We start from the raw sequence: 22933 nt of genomic DNA on the forward strand, positions 1-22933 counted from the left end.
CTTGTTAGGAGCCAGCTAATACCAGTGATGGTATTAGGTCAGCTAAGTAGGTATTCTTCCTTACAGATGCACAGTTTACAGAGTATCATCAGCACCGCCTTGAAAGTACTGAGGCTGGCAAAAAGGCTGAATCCAAATTCACTTCTTAGTTTTGTTTTGGAGATGGAGCCAGTATCTGGGAGGAACCTGATTCCCAAATCCTATTCCCTAACCTCCTCGCAGCTGCAGGAAAGCCTTTACAGCTTTGTTTAGCTGTCACCTTGCTGAAAAAGCCAATAGATTTCCTATGCTTGGCCAGGATAGGACTCCATTGCTGACTGCTCCCTTTCTCATCGTACACCCATCCCTTGATGACACCCTTCAGAGGACCTTCTGTTGACTCACCCCAGTACTTTGTACCCCTGACATGAGCTGCAAGCAGAGGGGACTTACACTAGAGTAAACAACGCAGACACACTGTTGATACAGTTTGGAATTATTTACTTGTGGTGATTTACATGTTGTGCTGTAACATTAGACACAATGGCTGAGCCTCATGCTCTGTTTTTGTGCTTTGGACTGTGCGAACAATATAAAGTCTTGACAAACAATATCTGGCTCTGTACGATAAACACACTGGGACACTAAAGGACCAAGTAAGCAGAAAAGCCTTCTCATGCTGGAAGGCCACGAAGAACTATTTCACTTTGCTACTGTTCTTGCGCAATTTGATCACTACCAACAGAAGAAACAATATAAAGTGTCAAGTATTAGTATTTACTCATCATGCTTATCTTTCAGCAAATGAACCAAACACATTTTGAGACTTAGTTAAATTCTGAAACACATAAAAAATGCTGTCAAAGCTCTGCCCTTCAATTCAATCAAACTTCAAACTGACCTTCAAAAGAGTGCAAGAAGCGTGGTCCAAGCTACCTTAGCTCCCAGCTCTTACTAAACGTCATCATGCTCAGCTCATCTTAGACATCAGGAAAATTTGGGCAAACCTGGGGCTTTATTTCTAGAACCCAAATTACAACCTCCTGCATTCTGGGGAAAAAAAAAAAAAAAAGGCTGTCTTTGGACACTACTGCCAGATAATACTGATGAGAGATGTCAGCAAAATGCAAAGTAGTTTTATTCAAGATGTTGAAAGCACAGTAATGCCTAGGAGAATAGTTGAGCCTAAAAGTTTTCCCAGCCCTGTTGAAGGGAATTTTCCATTAATTTCTGATGTATTACCTCTTTGCAAAGCAAACATTGTTCCTGTCACCATGGAAGGATATTTGGGACAAGAAGTGAGGGGAAAACTGCACTGGAAAAGTGTTACCCTTACAGGAGACCAGCTGCAACCACTCCGCCTTACAACTGGGGAAGGGGGCTGAGGGTAGTAATGAGTCTAAAACATCCCAGAGATGTTTTAGTGACTGTCAATGATCTGTGTTTTTTAATCTCTTCTACTGTAGCACAAATTGCCTAAAATTGAATGGGATAATTTCTCTGGGAAAATCTAACTCTGACGGCAGGTCAAGGCAAAGCAACATATGGCTACAATCTATATTTTAACCAAGCAACTCCTTAATGTGGTCACAAGTTATTATTTCCTCTGGCCTTTCAGTCCCTTCCTCTGAACAGAGGCCACGGCAGGAGATCACCTCTCCCACGCGATGCTGGATGCAATATGGGAGCTGCATTTCTCATCGTTTTACAGTAGTCGTGTTGTTTGGTTTCTGTCGCTGGACGAGGGACTGTGAATCCCTGTTCTTAAACTCCCAGCTCTCTGGCCCTTTGTGAAAAGGATTGTTCATTCCGACCAGGTAGACTGCTCCCCCCCCTTTTTTTCCTTCCTCCCTACAGTCTCTTTGCTTCCAGCTTCTTCATGATAATGGGTTATAGAAGGAAAAATAATCAGTGCAACCACTGAATAGCCACTGGGGAATCTAATGGCTATTTTTGATCACACATGTAGCTTAAGAACATTAATTGCCATAACTGTTTTTTTGCTTCTTGTCTTATGATGCGGTTTATAAGAAGCACCTTTTAATTTAAGATATGTTTGTGGTGCTCGCTGATGGTCCTGTATTTACTTCAGCTTCAGGAGCTGAAAACCGTGGGACTGCCTGGCTCTGTTCCCTGGCCATGTTGCACTTAAGTGCTTCTTTTACAGCTCATGTTGCTGAAGCCGCTTGATATGATGGCACTGAGCATTTCCAAATACTTTGCTTTTATATTCACGACGTTGTTGTCTACCACAACTCCCCGCAGTTTGTCTGCTTTAGCACCTCGGGCCCTTGGGGTGCTGGGGCTCAGGGACATACAAGCATTGCTAAACAGGTGATACAGGAGGTTCAGAGGGATAAGGACAGGGCCCTGGGCAGGAGCTGGAATGCGATGACAAACAGCTCCTATTAACAGAGTTCAAAAGGGCCCGGGCTGAGCGTCCCTGCCCCTCCGGTACCACACGTACGCAGCATTCCTCCTGCTCAGGCCAGCCAGCACCCTTAACTGCGCTTGCTTTCAGCCCCAGTACAGCAAATGGCTGCCTCGTTAAAAAAACACCTGGCAGTCTTTGTTCAGGCTGTGCTGAACGTGAGAAACATTCTTTCCAGGCTAAAATGCCAGACAACAAAAATGATCCAGCCGGGAAAGATGCGCGCATTCTCACTCTTCCTCTCTTTCCCATTTAAATCCCATTGTAGCAAAGGGGGGAACAACACCCTACTTGAACACTGATGGCATCGCTCTGCTCCTAAGACAGATTTGTGGTTAAGTAGTGTGTATACACATATTTTTCTGCTGTAAAAGAGGACATTATTTTGTCACAGCAAAATCAGATTGGAAGGGGCTATTCCTTTAGATGCTATAGGATTGCTATCTAATTACAGGGTGTGCCAAAATCACCAGGGGCAGAGGCAGATAATGCTGTTTACAATCAGTCACCAAGATCTTATAAAAGACTCATTAAAATAAGCAGGAGGCAGAACTAGAGAAATCTCTTGGCAGAAAAGCAAATATTTGGCCCTTCAGGCTTTCTGGTGCCAGCCAAATAGCATCATACCATGAAGTTATGCTTCTTATCATTACCCTAAAAAGAAGTAAGAATCACAGCACTGCCAGGAACCTATATGTAGAATAGGCCAACATCACAATGAATTTTACACTTAAATGGAAATAATGATTCCAAATCTATAGGAATATCTACAGGCAAATCATGAACACAGAAACTATTAAGAATTCACTATCAACTATAACCCTGTGTCTATTTTATTCACAGTATCCTACAGCTTTTTGTTAATAAACAAAAACCCATAGAGCAAAACAAGAAGTCAGTTTTCTTTTTGTTTAAATCCCCTCTAGCCAGTGGAGCAATATCAGAGATTAAAGCATTGGGTATAAGATTCATTGGCATACTTTGCTTTTCTCTTTGTTTGTTTGTTTGGTCAAAACTGTTTTTATCACTCTCTTCAAAATGATCCTGTAACTCCTGGCTGCACCACCTAGAAAGCGAATAGCAGTGTCAAGATAACAGAGTTATCAGTGTGCATCAACCTTGTTGGTCTCTTCACAGCATCACAGCATCGCTGAGGATGGAAAGGACCTCTGGAGATCATCTTGTCCAAACCCATCCCTGCTAAAAGCAGGGTAACCTAGATCAGGTTGTTCAGTGCTGTCTCCCATCGGATTTTGAGTGGCTGCAAGGATGGAGACTCTCAACGACCTCTCTTGGCAACTCATTCCAGTGTTTGACCATCCTCACAGTAAAAAAGGGTTTTTTTATTTGGTTTTTTTTTCATGTGTTCAAATGGAATTTCCTGTATTGCAATTTGTGCCCTTTCCTCTTGTCCTGTCACTGGACACCACTGAGAAGAGTCTGGCTCCATCTTCTTTTCTCCTCTCCCAGATCAGGTATTTATATATATCGATAAGTTCCCCCTGACCCTTCTCTTGACCAGGCTGAACAGTCCCAGCTGTCTCAGCCTCTCCTCCTACAGAAGATGCTCCAGTCCCTTAGTCATCTTCATGGCAATTTGCTGCACTCTCTCCAGGAAGTCGATATCTTTCTTGCACTGGGGAGCCCTGAACTAGACATGACACTCCAGATGTGCCCTCACCAGTGCTGAGTAGAGAGGAAGGATCACACTCCTTGACCTGCTGGCAGTGCTTTTCCTAATGCAGCCCAAGACATTGTTGGCCTTCTTTGCTGCAAGAGCACATTGGTGGCTCATGGTCAACTAGGTGCCCACCAGGACACCCAGGTCCGTTTCTGGAAAGCTGCTTTCCAGATGGTCAGCCCCCAGCCCTGCAATGGTGCATGGGGATGTTCCTCCCCAGGTACAGGACTTTGCACTGCTTCTTGTTGAACTTCAGGATGTTCCTGTCAGCCCATTTCTCCAGCCTCTCCACATCCCTCTGAGCAGCAGCACAACCGCCTGGTGTATCAACCACTACTCCCAGTTTTGTATCATCTGCAAACTTGCTGGGGCCACGCTCTGCTCCATTGTCCAGGTCATTTATGAAAACATTAAAAAATGTCAGTGCCACTACCAGCCCCAGTCGCCACTAGTGACTGGCCTCCAGGAGAGCTTCATTCCCCTGTTCATAGCCTTCTGTGCCTGGCGCTTCAGCCAGTTTTCAGATACTGCTTCTGGTGGTTTCCCTTTGCCAACAGGATGACAGCCTTCACTTGACAGTCTGCTAGACTTGTTTGGCTAAGTCATCAAAATGGGATGGATACTAGATAAAGCCTGGCTCAATATTTTGAATTAAACAGAGGATCAAGCTGACCCTGCAAAAATGAAGTTCTCTTGAGTTTTTCAGTGCTGCAAACTATATGGTTTTGTTTTTAGATTTTTGGATGCCTTGTCCCCATGCAAGTCCCTTAAAGCTGTGTCTACTACTTGAAATAAAGCGGTAGGACAAGCAGTGTGCTTATGGGGGCATAATATCATCGCTGCCAATGCCAGACTTTCAGTCCATCTAGACACAAAAAAAGGATAGTAAACAATAACATTTAAGCCACGTCGAATCTTGAAAGTGCACACAAAAACCCAAGCCCTGGAGGGTCTGTCTGGTCAGTGAATTCCTTCTGTCTGGAAGTGATGAAATACATGGCAGTTCTTAAGGGTTGTCTTCGAGTAACACTGGTATGAGGATTTGAGTATGATAGTTAACTGTCAAGCAAAAACCATCAATCAACTGCTAAGGTATGAAATGATCCCACTTCTTTTGTCTAGTCTTAGATGTTGCCTGGAATATAATTAGAGTATTTGAAACTTTCTAGCTCAGAAAAACCCAAACAGAAAAGATGGCAGTAAGCAGAAAGATTTGGTCCAAGTTTTTGGAGGTAACATCAACAATAACTTTTTGTCCATGTTTCAGGTCTTCCTGGGTGACACATGTAGAAAGATAGAAAATACAGGTATTCTGCTGCAGGATCCTGAAACATTCATATTTTCAGTAGTTTTCATGAATCCTAAATACAAGGTATCAAACACTCCAGGAAACAAAAGTGAAGGAAGGTATTTGACTTCTTGTTTGGCAGTGTTTGCTTCAAAGGCTACACAGGATGATAGCGCTGACTGTCTCACTCTCTCTTCTTCCTCTGTTCTCTCTCTTAGTTTTGTGTCTTTTTCTAGGTATCCATCTACTGCACATTGGCTTCACTCTCTCTTTCATACTGATACTTTGGGTCTGCAGTGAAAGTTAGTGTTGTGATCTTCATTTCTCACAGTCTTGTAAAGTATTATGAAAAATAGTGATTGGTAAAACATCTGCCACGTGTTTGTGATTATGGAGCCAGCGCTCACCAAGCGCCTTGGGTTGACAGTGCTAGGTGCCAAGGAGTGGCTTACATTTCCATGATACCTTTGGTCCCCTCTGCTCCTCTGCAGAAACAGGGACCTCACAGAAATGACAACAGACAGGCTAATAAAATTAATTCAAATCATCCAGGCAGCCAAATCCCTTGTTTGAGAGAACCACTTGATTAGCTGAGAGATTGGCCTTTAAATACATTTTCCAGACAGTTTCCTGGGCTAGGAAGAGGCAGGAAAATCAGAGAAGGTGGTGTAAGAAGAATGCTGTGCTGACCAACTTTGTGGAGGAGAAGGTGGAAGGTGAAATGCAGCTTATTCCCCCAGGCTCAGAGGCCTGGTGGAAATCTGTTTGGCAGTAATCATGATGAGCCTACATGTGGAGCTGGTGCCACATGGCTATCTGTCTCCTGGGGTTCCTCAGCATTTCTTCCCAGTGGTTCCTCTCCGTGCCTGTGACGTGCAAGCCCAGGCTGCACTTGCCGAGCACGTGGCTCTGCCCAGCACCATCCTGGCTCAGCATTTCCAGCTCCACACTGGAGGCACGCAGGAGCTCATGAGGCACCTCAAACATGATCATCTCATTCCACACAGGGTTGATCTTGTGTTTTGCACGTTTGGTCTGCTTCTTCTTCAGCTTCAAGGACTGATGCCTCAGTGTCACCTTGACAGAAACATCTGTATCGGAAGTGGAGACACCATATTAATGAGCATGCAACAAAAGGAATGCAAGAGAATTTTAACTGGTAACATCAGACTGAGAGAGGGAACATAAGAAACATTGATCTTGGTGGGGTTGGTTTTCACTTTTTAGAAATTATTCAAATCTCTTTGGCTTTCTAAGCCAAATATCTATTTTTTTCTGCCAAACACCACCCTTCCCACTTTCTTTCTAGATTTACATAATGGCAGAAACAACAGTCTCTGTTTTCTTGCTACTCTACTCACCATTGCCAAGTAGATCTTTCAGCTGCTTGGAATGGAGATTTTTAGCCTTAATAATCACCACCAGCAGGCGGTTAGCTGCTGGCAGGTAGCTGATAGAGAGCAGAACCTCCCCATGGCCTGTCGATGGCTCCTGGAAACGGAGACATAGGAAGGGTTAATTTTTTATACGATCTTGGCCATAACATTAGGAAAACTAAATGGTACAAGGTGATGGGTGGAAGGTCGTGGACCGACCAAGTTACCTCCCTGTCTTTGTACAGGAGATCTTTCTAGTTACACTGGATGAGAGTAAACCTGGCAAAGATGTCTGCTCCTCCACTTATAAGGCCCTCATCATGTGAATTACTGATTTCTTTCTTTGCTGGAAAGTAAATGCTTCCTAACACCTACTTTTAGTGGAATATTTAGTCAGAAGAAGAGGATTTGGGGCTGAACTACATGCAGGTATTCAGATACTCCTTTTTTGAGAGATTATCTAGCTGCCCTTTGTTTATGCCCGCTACTTCCATTACTGCTTTTCATAATTCACTCTTCATTTCAGCTGCTCTTTTTGTGAGGAGGCTCTGACCAGACGTGGACCCCGGTCCACACTGCCTAGCAGGAGTGTAGGGCTCCCTGGGAAAGAGTAGGTGACATCTGGGTCTGTGCCACACAGCCAGACCCTGGAGCTGGAGTTGAACCTTCTCTGACACCCTTACTTGGTATGGGAAAAACCCAGCCAACCTGAAATCCTCCATGAGCTCAGCACAGTACTTTACTTTTCCTTCCCAGCCTGTCTTCCCTCAGGCCTGTGAGCAGGTCTCCCTGCAGTCCCTGCAGGATTTCCTCCAGGGAAAACGCTCTGAACCATCAGGCATTCACTTCAGAGGGCCACACTTTTTTTTTCTTTTCTTTTCTTATTCCTTTCTTCCCATTAGTGGTTGGCCTCTTAGCCTCCTGACCTTTCTCCCCTTCCTTCCCACTTGCCCTGGACAAGCACCCCCGGAGGGGGAAGCAGAGGGACATAACCACACCGCCCATGGCTCTCCCTGGGAGAGCAGTGCCGTTTCCTCCTCGGGAGCTGGCGAGGAAGAAGAGAAAGCCCACACCAGTTTGTGCAGAGCTGCCAGCCTGCGACGAGGGGCAAAAGGGGAGCAGTTATTCTCTCAGTGAGTAGGAGCTTGTGACAGAAATCTGGTTTAGTGTGAGGTTAATGACCCAGAAGAGTCCCAGAAAGCCAATGTCAATTCAATAGACTCCCTTTGGACTCTTTAGCATGATTTACACGCTTTAGGACAGACAGCCCTTCTCCAGGCCATTTCTGTGCTCTGCACTCTCACTTCTAAGTGAGCCATAAATATTTCAAATTAAGTTTTCACCCAGTTACTCGCAACAGGCAAGGACAGGCCCCTGTATGCTCCACATGAGCTGATTGACTCTCCAGAAAACATGGCTGTCATCGCTGTCTGGTTTGAATGACTTATTTGTCGTGCACAAATCAGGTGGGAGGCCATTAGCAAGGAAGCCTGAAATTCAATCCCAAATCAGCCTAAGTAAATCTTTTTTTCATGCATTCAGGTAGCAACGAAGGGCTCATATGCATCGCACTTATAAATCCTGTCCTAAATGTAAGTGGATCTTAAAAAATCCCACACGTAAAAACAAACAGAGGCAGATTCAAATGGCTGTATGTTCACTACAAAAGAAGAGGTGTTTGTACATGGAGAGACAAATACAAATACCACCTCAATACAAAACCACTGTTTAGGCAAGTCACAAGCTGCTTTTGTTTATTTATCCCCTCTACATCTCACCAGATCCCACTCTATAGCTCTTGGCTAGAATTTGGTTCCTGTAGCTCCAGGCACAGAGAGATACAGTGGAGATTGGGGGGGGGGTAAGGGGTGGCAGGGCTCTGTAAATGTGCACACACACACGCACGCACGCACACAGCAACACACACATTGTACACACATGTCACATCTTGTGCTTATGGCTTTCTAGCTCCTAATATTCTGATCAAGCTTTTGACCAGCCTGTATCCACATGAAACCAAAACCTACAATGGTTGGTGTCTGTTGGAGTTTTGCGTGAAGAAACCAAGCCAGAGGTACTTTTCCTTCCCCCTCCTTCTGGGTTTTGTTTTTTTTTTTTCTTTTTCCTATTAAATCCATAACCTGCACTTTGTGCTGCAACCTTGCAAATTCACACAACCACCCGAGCTTCAGTCTTCCTTTCTGTGCAATAAGGATAAGAAGCATCAGGGGGTCATCAATGAATTATGTGTGCAGGGCACCATGAAATGACAAAAGGGAAGGTGCTATGCAAGGAGCCACTATCATCGCTGTCATTAGCAAAGCACTGGGAGGGAAGGAAGACAAGATAAGGATATCAGTCTGCAATATCTACGCTTTGCATTGCTCACAGCAGTCCATGAATTCCTGAATGCTAATTACATTACCTGGTTAATTACTTTACTAATTACATTACCTGGTAACTGTAAGCTCCCCTCTGAGCTCCTTCCCTTGTGTGTGGGAGAATTACTGGGAAGGTAGGAATGAAATTTCTGCAGCTCATGGTTTTCAAGGAAATACCAGGCTTTAAACAAAGCCCAGTAACTTTGTTCCTGGATGGATGCTGTCAAAAATAGCTCCTCTTTTTTGATCAGCTCTTCCTCACTCCCTCCCGCTCTGGTTCTTGATGAATGATTCAGGATCTGTATATAAGCTATCTGTGCACTGGCTGGTTTTCTCAGGTCCCAGATGACGCAAATTCAGCTTTCACTGCACATCCTCAGCTCAAACTGGGGCACTGTTCAGCAGTACTGTTAGTGTTAACCTTGTGCTGTCAGCCTGGAGAAGAAATGAATGCTGCCCTGTTTCTATGCATAGTTGTGAAGCTGGACCAAGGCAGAGTACCCAGTATGTCAGGACTCCATCAGGCGTACCTGAGTGACAACTGACCATTGCTGTGAACAGGCTGTTCCTTGGGTATTGCTTACAAAGCAGAAATTACAGTAGATTGGGGGGTGGGGGGCTTCATCTGTCTCAGGTTAGGAATTTAAAGCATAATATTGGAATAATTTCTTTTGGACATCTCTTTTTACAGCAGCAGACTGGGAACTCATTTCCATTTACAGCTATTAGGCAAATATTTTGCCTTGTGCTTGAAGTTTATTAAACTAATTCAGACCACTCATTTGTTTCTGTTGCCTCTCTCTCTGCCAGAGGTTTTTTAGAATGGCCAGCCCTATGAGCGTTCAAGTGGCGACCAGATAAATTAGCATTATTGGAAATCAGAAATGCTAACTCTGTACTCTGTGTCAGTGGCCAACTCAGTGGAGAGCCCTCACCCCTGATGGTGACAGGCAATAATTTATTTCAGCATGCTTAGTGACAATGCTGGTGGTGTTTTGCATTGCTCACCCCGTACCATACCAGAGTACAATACGCACCTGTTTGTAGTGACATACTAGTAGCAACAACAGCAGCACCCTGCTGCCGTGTTGTTAAGTGTATTGCTGCTGCTAGAAAAATAACCTAGTTCATGGCAGAGAAAAGACTCCTGAGGAAATGTGCAAGAAGTTAGTGCACATGAAGCATCCCCTGTACCTCCTTCGAATACTGTTGGAATCCTTCCCTCCATTTTCCCTGTCTGCACAGCTGGGAAGGTGTGGATAAGGAAGGAAAAGGAGGTTTTGATGTTAAGAAAACCAACATGATGCAATGGTGATATTTTGACATGTCCCAGAATGAATAGCACTGCTGGATTGATCCCAGTAAGGATAAGTCGTCTTCAGTCAAACATTTCATTCCCAACAATGTATTTCACTGCTAGCTTGAAGCTCCCTGGGGTGCCACCGTATGCCCTACCTGCACCCAGCTCTGCAGAGTCCCTCTGTCCTGCTCTGTAGGCACTCTGGTATTTCAGCTCTTGCCACCATGGTCCCACATCGCTAATTCACAGAAACTCATGTAACTTTTTCTAGACATAGGCTTTGAATTACTGATATCAGTGTCAGACTGTCATGTAATTGGGGGAGGAGGAGAGGGAGTTCTGACACATCTTAACTGACAGGAGCCGTAGATGGAAGAGCTGGGTTGATGGGTCTTTGATTGCTTTCTGAAATGGTTAGCTACAGACCAACACAGAGCAGTGCTGAGTGACCTCTGCAGTCACACACCACCCCTCTAAACCTGGCTCCAAACAAATAAAGCCACCCACTGACATGCAGCCGTCTTGGAAGAGGGATTCTCTTGTCCGAACAATTAATCATTAGAGTTTCTGGACTACTGACACAGACCGAGTCCATACCTTCTCTGGGGTCTTTAGCCTTTCCCACTGGGCCATCCCAAAGGACTCCTCCACGTTAGCAAGGCTGAGTTTGAGTTCCCCCACAATGCTGTGTCTGGAGAACTTGTCGCAGTTTCTTAGGGTGAGAGTCAGTGTCCCCTCTGGCATCTCCTCCTCCATTAATGGGAATCGCAGGACCTCCTCCCAGAGGGTGTGAAGCACCTTCTTCTTCAGCTCTGTCTGGGCCTCAGCAATACCAGACTTGCTCACCAGTGTGCCCAATATGTAGCAATGGCAGCCAGTGTCTTGGTCCCCACTCATTCTGCCATGCATAGCTGGAAAAGAAAGATTGATTGTAAGAACCTCTCACAAAAGACAGCCCTGAAATATCTGTGGCTAAATTGCTTATTTCACGAGAGCCATAAAACAGCTGCATAGACATTGACCCCTGTTCCTGCTTGCACGGGGCAGACTAAGCTTGAACTTGGTGTTTTCCTCATGCTGCACAATGTCCTTGTCCTTCTGCCACTGCAGAAGGATTCTGTTAGTGTTTGGGAGAGCAACAGCTGAGTTCAAGGAAACATTCTCTGTTGAGAGATGCAGAGCAGTGATGAGATGAGAAACAGCGTGGCACAGGGATGGGCAGCTCTCATTTACTTTTACCTTGGCACACAAAGAAAGCTTCTTACAAAGGCTTTAAAAGCAAGATGGTCAGTCACAGATATCAGAGATGGGACAAACCTTCCTCTTGGTGCACATCCACTCCTGCAGGCCAGTGTGGGATACGTCTAAGGGTTATTACATTCTGTTTGTCCAACCTCTGGTAAATGACTTTCAGAAGCCATCTCACAGCCCCAAAGATATGTGGCAATAGACATTCATACCTAATTTTATACCCCTTTTATGTTGAAAAGCCTAGAGTGAGAATGGCATTTCACATTCCTCTTCAGTTGCATCAACAGAATTGTGCTGCCTTCTCTGTAGCAAGAGGAGCATGCCTTCCTCCAAGGGGTCATGAAACAGTATGGCTTTGTGGGCAAAACTGAAGTCCTTGCTGCAGCCAGTTCAAGGACAGCTGTTCCTGAGCTTCCAGGTCCCATGGTTCACAGGGGTCTCCTGGTTTCTCAGGGGAGCGGAGTTGGGAAGCAGAGCCGGATCCTGCCCGAGTGGCAGTGGGGCACCCAGGGAGGAGCACACATGCAGGACAGCCAGGGTGGCAGCCCACAGGCATGGGTGTCCACCCTGGAGGGAAGCTGTGGGCTTGCTGCTGGCAGGTGACCCACAGCAGCAGCTGCCATTTAGCACCCTTTCGATTCTCGCTTCAGAGGGTGTGATTTGATTAGGTTTCCACAGAGATCTGCACTGTGCATGAATTATTCAGTCAGTTTATTTTACTTTCCCAGAGGAACTGATGATGCTTCAGCCCTGAGTGGAGAAACTGTTATAGTTGTCAGTTCCTACTTCAGAGAGTGACACAAAGCCTGGCTGCTTGGCCAGGCATAGCCAGAGGGACCTTCCTCAGTGGTCTACAAGTTAAGTCTGGTATCTCCAGCTCAGCCTTTGACTTGACTTGAGGAAGAGGCAGTAGGGAGTGGGTCAAGTTGAAGAATTAAAGTTATAGAGAGAAAGGAGATAGCAACCCCCTCCCCCCTGCCCCCAAAGGAAAAAAATAAAAAGAAGAAGTTGCTTTGTACCATGTCTGGGACTGGGTCCTGACTTCTGCTTCTGAGCTGTGCAAACAATTGTTCCCAAGCCATACCCTGCACACTCTCCTCAAGCAGTGACATTGCCAGGTATTTCTATTCTGCAAGCCCAGAATCAGCGAAACATCCAGTGGTCCTGGGGACACATGCTGTTTTTAAGGCTGGAGGGCAAGTCTATATAAAAGCAACATGTGTCTTGTACCCTCCAGATGGAGAATCACCAGTGGAAGATCTCTGCCCCTTACCTTCCAGAAGGGCCACACGCAGCTCGGCTTTCTGTTGATCATACGCAAGTGAGTAGCGCAGCTCAGGGGCCTGGTTACAGCTGGCTGCCCTCTCAGGGTTCAAGTGCTCTGTGACACACATGTCCTTTACTACACCTGGAACTGAAATAACCCCTTTAGCAAGCAGGTCTTCACCTTCCAAGGAGAACAAACCCACCCTGTCTTGACTTGACTTTTCTAAATGTCTTTCTATTCCTGCACCTTGTATGCAGGAATATCATTTATGTTCCATCACCATATTTCCTTTTTTTGCTCTGTTTTCTCACTCTTCCAGCTCTTTCTACAGCACTTGGACAAGCCTACTCTCTACCACCTTGTGCTCTAAGATGGTTCACACACTTGCTCTTTCACCTTGTGCCTAGGCCAAGGTGTCTAAACTACACTCATTACTTGTTATATTGTTTTAAATTGTTTTTAACTCGCATTGGTGGATTAAATCTTATGTTCTTTGGAATGAAAACTTGAGTCTGCTTTTGAGCTGCCATGCAACTCTGCATTAGTTCAGACCTCTCTAAATATTTTTTAATTTTAACAATACAGTCTTTGTCATGCAGAAGATATCTGTTTCCATAGCGCTTGACCAAGTTGAAGACAATGAGCTTGGGAAGCTGTGAGGCAGTTTCTCCACGTGTGATTTTGAAGCTGAGTACATATTTCATATTGAAATAAAGCAAGTTGCAAGACTAAAAGGGAAGCCGCAGCTTTTTGTCATCAAAAGCTGTTATCTGCAAGGTCAGTTCTGATTCACATAGAGAACAATAGTGGGACCAGCACATTTCCTCCTAAAAATCTCAGCCACAGTCCTGACTAGTTCAATGTGGCACCAAAAGGAGAACGCAACAATTCTTGCTTTATTTCAGCAATACTTGAGCTATGAAATCAGGCACGGCAGGAAGCAAACTTGCTTGTGCCATTAGCAGTGCAGAGAGGCTCTTACACCAACACGATTATGTAAAGCTTTAGCCTACATGCAGCCATCATCCTTTAGCCTCTCCACCCTATAATCTTCTCCCTGACACCTAAGGATGTGGCTCAGACAGTCTCTTCCTCCAATGCAGCTGCTTCTCATGGTACTTTCTTTTCCATACTCACAAGTCTCAGGGTGGAGGGGTGAATGTAGCAATCGTCCTCCCAGAAGGATAAAAACATAATCTCAAGTAATTTTTAAAAACTAAAAAGAGTTCTCTTAAAAAAAATCATGACAGATGGCACTGTGTCTCTGGCAAATCTTCAGGAAGGTTCTATTAATGTGATAACCATAAGAGTCAATTATCCTGTTAAAAGACAGCTGTGAAGGTAAAAATCAGTATGGAAGCAACCCAGACATAGTGCCAGATGTATATAATTAGCATTGCATTTTCTCTCAGGCTCCAGGAATCTTATGTTCCAACCTTTGGCATGTTACCCTTTGGGCTGGCTGGAAAACAAGAATTCTGTTTGGCAAAAATGTCTGAGGTGTCAGCCTTTGGTTTCGCTGCATATTACAACAAGCCAAGACCATCTCACCAAACCGGTGGAAAAAAAACAGCAGACAAAAAGTAGAAGCTTGAACCCATGCTGCCGATGTCCCTGACAAAGACAGTTGCTGGACAGCTGGCATTTGTCCTGGAGGAGATACTCTGCCTACTTTTGGCCAGATATTTCGCCCATACTGTAGCAACTGCTCTCAGTAAATCTACACTAAATACATGTTTTTCTACAAAATGTTTGCTTTGAGTGAGCCAAATTCTTCAACAGAAAAAGATGTTTAGTTAAAAAAAAAATTACAACCAGACAAAACTACAGCTTTGTTATCTGAATGTCCTGATGAACTCCGTGACTACTTTCTATTAAACACATTAATTGAAGACAGAACTCACCTACAATGCTCATGATAAGAGAGCAAAAAGTGCCCTATGTCTTCATTTTCATGTTTACTTCTCTCACTACTATCACCTTATGCTCAAAAGTATTACAGATCTACACCCAGAAAAGCAATTGTTAGTCTGAAGACCAAATGCTCCTACCGTTTTGAGGGAGAACAAACAACTCTTCATTGACTTGTATCTTCATCCTGTTCTCATCCAAACCAGCACGCTTTCCAGTAGCTGGTTCTTCTGTTGTCTTCAGTGAGTACTGCGTGTAGTTAACAATTTCAGGTGAAGTTACTACTGGTTTGGGGCCATAAATGTTGGGAAACTTCAGGAGTGCTCGAGGCTGGACTGGCTCTGCAGTTTTCTTAACGTTGAACTGAAAATTAAAACCTTGTTTATTACGTTGCACTAATTAGACTAATTCTTCTGATTCTCTCAATGTGAGAGAATGACCTGAGACAAAGGGATAAAAGACAGTGCCTCTGGTCATTCTTACCGTCATTGTTTCTTATGTTATAGAAACCACTGCCTGTATGTCCAGAGATTTTCTTGCCAAGGCCGATACCCTTCTACTTGTTGCATGTCTTTTCAAATTTACTCCTTTACAGATGTTTGGTTGCAACAAGAAAAAGATATGTTCTTACTGTTTGATTATTCCTCTGTTCCTGTACCAGTTAATCCTTCTTTCATAAGACTGTTTTCTCTTAGCACAGAAATCAACCATGAAGTTCATTTTGCTATGATTGAGGTATGGTATTTTTTACCCTGATGTTTGAAGTCAAATCCAAGATCAAGAGGCTATAGCCACCCACAGATTTCAGACCTTTTTACGTGAGTATGTAGTAAGCATTAGAAAGGCAAAGGCATGGATCATACCATCACTTGGAGCAAGTATGACCATGGTGTAGTAAGACAAAGGAGAACTGGTTGAACAAATGAGCCCTGCAATGGCATACCAAGAGTAGTTGATTCAGTGGTCGTCTCAGCCTCTTGGACTATCTCTTGGCTCTGTGGACCAGAGCTCTACCTGACCCTCAGACACACATTTCCTCTTTATTATACTGAGATTGAAATTTGGATTTATGTCCGAGTTTGTTCTTAGCATTTCAATTCCCTGCTGAATCATGAACATGGAATGAGCAGAAGAACCTGAAAGATGGTGTAATGCTCAGGCAGCCCAAGCAAAGGTTGTCACAAAGACCATACTGTTCTCCCAAAACAATGAAAAATATTTTCTTTTCCTTATGTCCCAAGAAAGAATCCTGTCTGCTCACAAATGAAATCATTCCTGATTCATTTATATTTGGATTCATCAACAGGAAAGAACAAAAGCTGACTAGCAAATGACCCTGACCCTTGCAACAGATTTTATTAATGTTTCCAAAACACGAAAGACAAAAAGCAGAAGTAAAACTGCCATTTTGGTTGGATATTTCGCAGTGGGATTCTCTCCAACCCCACTGCCTGCCAACTTACTCTTTGTTAAGTTTACATTGAGGGTGAGCCAGAAAATGGTCATAATTGTAATTAAAGTTTTTCATTAGTCTCATCGTTTCCTATTAATAATGAATGTAGATGATGCCCTGAAGCACTTGGCTGTGTTGGGACTTTGTGGTCCCAGTTTACATGTCCTGAGGGAGCATACCTATTCCTCAAGAAATAATGCTGAAGAAAGAGAGCAGTCTTGGACTTTAGCTCTTTAGTCATACTCTGCTTATGGAAATCATAGCACTATGGTTACGTACACTTGGCAGTGGTAAAGACTAATTAGGTCAGCAACTCCCATCTTCTCAAGGCAGCCAGTGCATCAGTGTTTAGGAAGTCCACTATGTAACACAGCATTTTGTCTTGTCTAATTTTAAGGGCCCTGAAAGAGAAGCGGGTTGAGAAAGAAAGACGTCACCATGTGCAGTCCCCACCTAGCATTCAGCTGATTTTAGGTATTATGTAAGTCATACGGTGCTGGTCTGTAAGTGAGATCCCACTTTTAGAGATGTGAGCCTCATCAGTCCTAAAATACATAGGAAATTTGAAGTTACTCATCCAAACCTTAAATGCAATTTTCCATTCTTCTAAAATTAAAGCAGACCAACCAAGCAAAATATGTTAAGAATCACTAGACAACAGCTTGAAAAACTAGGTCGCTTTTGTTCTGCAAAGGTATTAATTCTAACACGCATACAGTGCCTGCCATGGTGGTCAGTTCTTTCTCTCTTGAAGCCGCTGTATAAGGCTGCTGTCGTACCAGTCGCTGACCATCACACCAGAGCAGTATGCCTGCATTGCTGTGTGCTGCTAGCACATGAAGCACTTTGGGATCCTTTGGGATGAAAAACACCCTACGAATGTGAGGTATTGTTAGCACAGTCTTTTCTTCCACTTGCTAAAAGCTAGACATTTAGTCAGGAAATCCATCAGCACACAGCAACTAAGAGCTCCACTGGGTCTAAATATTCCTCTTGTCTGTCTGCTCTGCAGAATTAGAGATGAGAGACATATGCAAGCACAGTGGGACTAGCCCACCCCCTCTTCCAACTGCATCTGCCTCTGTTTATTATTTTTGCTGCCAGCTCTGTTCCCAAGTGCTGTCTGCTAATCTAGTTACATAGCAGTGCCCTATGGAAGTTTCCTTTGCAGATCAGCAGCAGTATCTTAAATAAAGAGATGAGCAGAAGAGTTCAGATAGTTTTGCATGAAATGCATGAAAGCAAAGGAACCAAAAGTAGCAAGGAGGCTGCAACTGACCCTTCTGGGTCCCTGCCCAGTGTCACTTAATGCACCAGATTGTTGCCATTGCTGGATGTGTTTAGGAGTCTTCATTCTGCACGCTTTGTTGAGACTGCAAATCTACAGCAGTTTTTAATTGTTCTGTAGATGTATCTTTGTGTTCAAACTCTTCATCCTCACGTATGCAGGGCATGTCTATGGGGAGACTCTGTCTATAGCAAATACAAGCATCACTGTCATGGGAGACATCCCAAGTGAATAAAATGCAGTCTTGCTTCATCTTTCTTTTGTCATCTCTGTTTATCAGAGTCAGTGGCCCTGACAGGCTTCAATAATTAAGTATGCCAAGCACTGACTAGGACATACAGTGTACTAATGTAGTTGGAAAAAAGTCCTGACAGGACAATTTATAAACGTAGACACAGATGATAAAACTTCACAAGCTCAGAACTCAGTTTGAGATTCATTCCTTCAAGGTATATAGACTGCTTCTGAATCAGTGACAGCATAGGAGAATGCATGTTCCTGACAAGAAAACTATTTTAATTGGAAAGAATTGTTAAACATACGGAATATGCAAACTAAGAACATTTTGCACTTTCTGTGACAGAATGTTCATTCGGCTGCTATAATTTGGCCAGATTTCTCAAAAAAAAACCCCAAAATAGTAACATTGGAAATAATACTTCTAATTAGAAAGTCTACAATGCTAAAAGAATACAGTCACTCAGGTAATAGTGATACACTGGGGGCAGGTTGAATAATTTGATCCCCTGTTGGTCAAATACCAGATTAATTTATGGCAAAACTTGATGAATGTGGAAATATTGTGAGGACCATAACCTAATAGCTGCTGGGTATTGGAGGCTTAATTGGACTTCATGGTGACTTAGTGCTTATTTCAGTCATGCAAGCAGGATGACACCCCGGAGGACAAGCTCCAGGATGGATTAACACTTTCCCAAGATGTTTCCCAAAAGGCTGTATAAAAGAAAAATGTCCAGTCCAAGGATGGAGTCAAAGTAAAGATTTGAGATTTTCTGGGCTAGAAGATTACAACAACAAAAAATCTCTTGTAGAAAGAGACTGATGGTAAAGTTATCTGTGGGTAGTGTTGTTCCAGACAACAGCTAAAAAAATACTATGCAAAGTGATATGACTGTCAAAGTTACACATTTCTCATTCATTTTAACAGTAAACTTGGAAAATCTCAGCATTATTGTACATCCTTATATACAGGAGTTGGCAAATCCCCTGTATGGATTAAAAAAGACAAGAAAGGAGCCTGGAAAGGACATGACAAAACTATCAAACAGAATAGCAAGTGAAATTCATGATAGGAGAATACAAACAGGTCCTAGGAGATATTCACTGTGCTCATGGATGAATGCTCAGAATTAGCAGCAATCTCTTGAGAAGTCCTAAGCTCAGTGCAGATGTTCATCTGTGGTCAGTGGAGCCATCCTCCCACCCCCCCCCAGCAACCAGAAGCTCTGGTAATGAGATTCTGTGTATCTGCACCAGATCTTACAATACAATTAGTAGATTTGGTCAGCTTTTCTCAGAACAAACTGCAACAGGAGCATGAGGATGCCAGGGCTCTTTCTACTAAGAGCCTAAGAGTGGTAGCCAGAGACTGAATATGTAATTACAAACATTACAGAGAAGTTCAATTAGGACTCCTGTTACACTCTTTAAGAATACAAAAATAATGGGCAGCTCAGAGAATTAAAAGACAAAAAAACCCTGCTATACAATGGATCACTAGCCTTTGGAATTAGCTGCTATGGCATAACATTTGGTTGAATGGCTAGATGAAAGTGAAAAGGACATAGGCATGTACAAACATCAAGAGCAACAGCCAACAGGTAATACTTTCAGAGAATGACCAGTGCTGTAGCTCATGCTGAAGACCATAGTCAACCAAGGAAATCAGTCAAACATTTCCCTCTGAAGGAGCGCTTTCCATTAATAAGTATATTAGAAGGGTCCTATAATTCCCCTTGCTCTCTCTTGCACTGAGCTCATGATTAAATCAGGGGTTTTGGATTCTAACAAGAAAGACCACACAGGGATGCCTGACATTTTCCGTACTCCACATTGCTCTTATAGTAAGTGAAAAAGCAATTCGAGTGTGATGAGGTTGTCCAGTCATCACACTCTAAATTCTCACTTGCATTTTATTATCATTTTAATGCCTTGTTTTAACTTCACACATAATTAATCCCGTCAGTTAGAGGGGCAGAGGGAGGAGGAGGGATGGTTTTCACAGGAAATCAGCTGCTGACAGGGAACTATCCTGCAGGAACTGTAAGATATCATGAACAGAGTTAGAGAAATAGCTGCTATAGGAGATCCCAGCAGGAGTCATCTCCTCTTTACAATGCTGCATGCCACCTGGTAGAACCCAGTCTTCTCTCCTCAGGAAATTATTTCCCTTGTGATCTACCTTGAGAGCTAAGCAGCATTTCCACTCCTACTCCCTTATTTTTGCCATTAGCAGCTTTCTCTTTGGCACTGTGGCAGCTGTCTCCTGCTCCCGTAATTCTGTGGGTCATCCAGCCCATCTCTGTTTTTCCCTCACTCCTACTCCCATTAACATGTTGTTACATCCTGAACACAGTAAGCAGATAAATAGGCAGCATAAATCACATGCTGCGTAGCCTAACAGAGAACTTGCATTCCCACCCTCTGCATTTAAAGAAAAATCACAGAGTAAATTAGAGACTGTGTCTTACTTGCTGGACTGGCTGAAGCACACTGGGCTTAGTATTTTCCGTGTCCTCCTCTTGGTCCTTTTCTGAGAGTCCTTTCCCAGGTTGCTTGCATTTGCAGAGGCAGGTGAGACCGCAGAGGGCAAGGATGCTAGTTGCAGTCCCTAAGGTAGCCCCCAGGGCTATAACTGGGGCAGATAAAACCATTGTCCTGCGCTGCACAGGAACAAAAAGCACAGAAACCCTGTTATTCCTTCTCCTCCCTGGGAGAGCAGCTCTCGCACATCCACTCCGATTTCTAGCCTGGCTTCATTCTCCTTGGAAGTCTGAAAACAATTCTCTTGTGCAGCAAAGAAAAGGGACCAATCTAGAGACAGAGATTAATCATCCCACCTTTGCTAGGCAACAAGGCTACCTTTCTATCCTGGTGATGGAGTTTCTGCTCCAGGTCAGGTAGAGGAAATAGTGATTGTGGTGTCTGCAATCTCCAGATAGCTGCAAACAGGCAGTTTTCATTGAAGCCTGTTCTCCAGCTCCACTGGGAAAAGTCTGATGTGTGATAGAGAGGAAAGACGTCAGCAGAAGGGGCTGGGCCTTGCTAGCTAACTCACAGAAAGTGCATCCAAATGTTTGATCAGCTCCCTAGCAATATTTCTGAGGGCTAGCTTGCTAATTTGCTCAAGAGGTTGATATTTTCTGTCTTAAGGCAAAGATAGTGATTGCCAAAAGGTGCTGGCCTGAGAAGCCCTGTTATGATAGCATTGCACGACAGTACTATAGTCAGAGTAAAGCCTGTGTGTAAGTCAGGAAAAACTTTGTCATTCTTCAGAGGCTGGGGAACAAACACATGCAAGAATTAAGCACTGTCCCACACCTCACCAGCTTCCCCTCAAAGCGCAGGGTCTGAACCTTTTGGAGCTGCTTTCTGTAGCATCAGTGCAGAGCAGGACTTCTATTTAAAAAGACAGCAGAAAATCCTACCAAACAAAACACACTGGCGCATATGCTGCTTCCTCTGGAGAGGATGAGAGAGCAAACAACATATGCTAGGTATTAGTCATACTGCTTACTACACCGGTGTCAGGTGGTGGGCTGGTGAGCGCAGTAGAAGAACCTACATGAAGAGACCTGGAGGGCTACATGTCCGTCTCAGTTTTCTCTTGAGGTGATGGAGTGATTAACTTTCTCTGACTCATTTATTTTTGTCTTATTTCTCAGACTGCCTAACTTGGGGAAGAGGAGAATAAATGCCATCTTTTGATGTGTTTATTGTGACATGTACAACCATTTTCTGGGTACTTCACGAGGAGTTCCTAGTGCCCAGAAGATGATTATAATTCTGGGTCACTATATAGCTGGGCCAGAGTGGAACTAGTAAGCAAAAAGCAAAATATTCCTTACAAAGCTCTGGAAAAAACACCCAGTTCTACTGGGAGTTTATTTGTCTTTCTGTTTTGGAATACAGTTGATGCCTGGGGATCAGGAAAAAAATGAAGTATGTACACAGAAATGTTCAGAAATTCGGTTTTTTTGATCTTTCTGCAGCTCAAGTTTTGCCATGGATTTTTCTTGACTTTTTTTTGATGTTTCACATCTTATTCATGACAACTCACTCAGCCTTTGTTCCATTACAGATGACATGTTCACCTTCCTGGCAAAAAGCTTTCCCGACTCTCACTTTAATTGTTAAAGATTCCTCTTTAACACTGCAGCATCCTTATGGATGCAGTGCACATTCTGTCATCTTGCCTTCTCCTCACCCTACCAGGCTTGCCAGACACACGCCTCAGCCCCCAATTCCAATCCTCCCAACCCCCCAAGAAGACAATCATGATAGACTCCTTAAGCAGAGGCAAGCCCCCAAAACCCCGCTGAGCCCATGGAAACTGGCCTTTCAGCTCAGCCCACAGAAGGAAAACCTTGAGCTTTGTCTTCTGTCTATAGAAGAACATAAAAGTGGCCACACCAGACTGGACCACTGGCACATCTCTTGCTGTGCTCAGTAGTGGGAAGAACATTACATAGAGGGATTGAGAAATCTGACTAAACGCTCCCTTTGCTTCTTGCTCTTTGTGGCTCGGGAGCTTCCAAGGCCTTGAGCAGAATCCTTGTGCTTACCTCTGCTGATCTGAAATTTCTCTGCCACAGGCAGATTGTTGCAACCATTTACTGACTTACCTAACAACTACTTCATTCAGCCTGTAGTTGAACAGGTAACATCATAATCACAGGGCCACAAGGTCTTATCTTGAATTTGAAGAATGTACCTTATTATTATGGACTTCCACCACCACTCAAGAGAAGCAGAAGACAGGAGAGTCTGAAAAAGGACAAAAAGGATGGGCACACTGTTTAGATGCCTTTGGTTTTCTCCACAGGACGGGTTCTTCCTCAAGGTGCTAATGAAATGTAACACAGCTAGATCAGAGGCCCCTGGGATTTGGAAACCATATGAAAACGAAGAAGGTGCTGTTAAGGGTTGACAGAGATTTGGAGTGGAGATGGCATTCAGTCCATCCATGAGATGCAACCTTCATGTTTTCTACAAGCTGTTCTGAGAATTATATAAAGACTGCTTGCAACAGGCTGTGGAAGGAAGGCCACATCAAAATCTCTCTGCAAGACAGTAATTTAGTAGTA

At 43.8% G+C, this 22933-nt stretch overlaps 1 protein-coding gene across 2 annotated transcripts; it reads right to left on the reverse strand.

Moving 5' to 3' along the window:
* Positions 1 to 494: 494 nt before the first annotated feature.
* On the reverse strand, positions 495 to 20803 carry SYT13 (synaptotagmin 13). 2 transcript variants are annotated; one of them, XM_009473831.2, is made up of 6 exons: positions 20318 to 20803; positions 15006 to 15228; positions 12961 to 13095; positions 11034 to 11347; positions 6741 to 6870; positions 495 to 6470 (listed from the first exon to the last, which is right to left on the reverse strand). In XM_009473831.2, the coding sequence occupies exons 1-6, from the start codon at positions 20498 to 20500 to the stop codon at positions 6166 to 6168; spliced, it is 1290 nt and encodes a 429-aa protein (XP_009472106.1). In that variant the 5' UTR covers positions 20501 to 20803; the 3' UTR covers positions 495 to 6165. The 2 variants fall into 2 exon arrangements, with proteins under 2 accessions (XP_009472106.1, XP_087602166.1); XM_087746040.1 differs by having other exon boundaries at positions 12961 to 13101.
* Positions 20804 to 22933: the final 2130 nt, after the last annotated feature.

This window comes from Nipponia nippon, unplaced genomic scaffold (assembly GCF_047370975.1).
Source record: "Nipponia nippon isolate SJK-2023a ecotype South Korea unplaced genomic scaffold, ASM4737097v1 scaffold_10, whole genome shotgun sequence".
Classification (NCBI taxonomy): Eukaryota; Metazoa; Chordata; class Aves; order Pelecaniformes; family Threskiornithidae; genus Nipponia; species Nipponia nippon.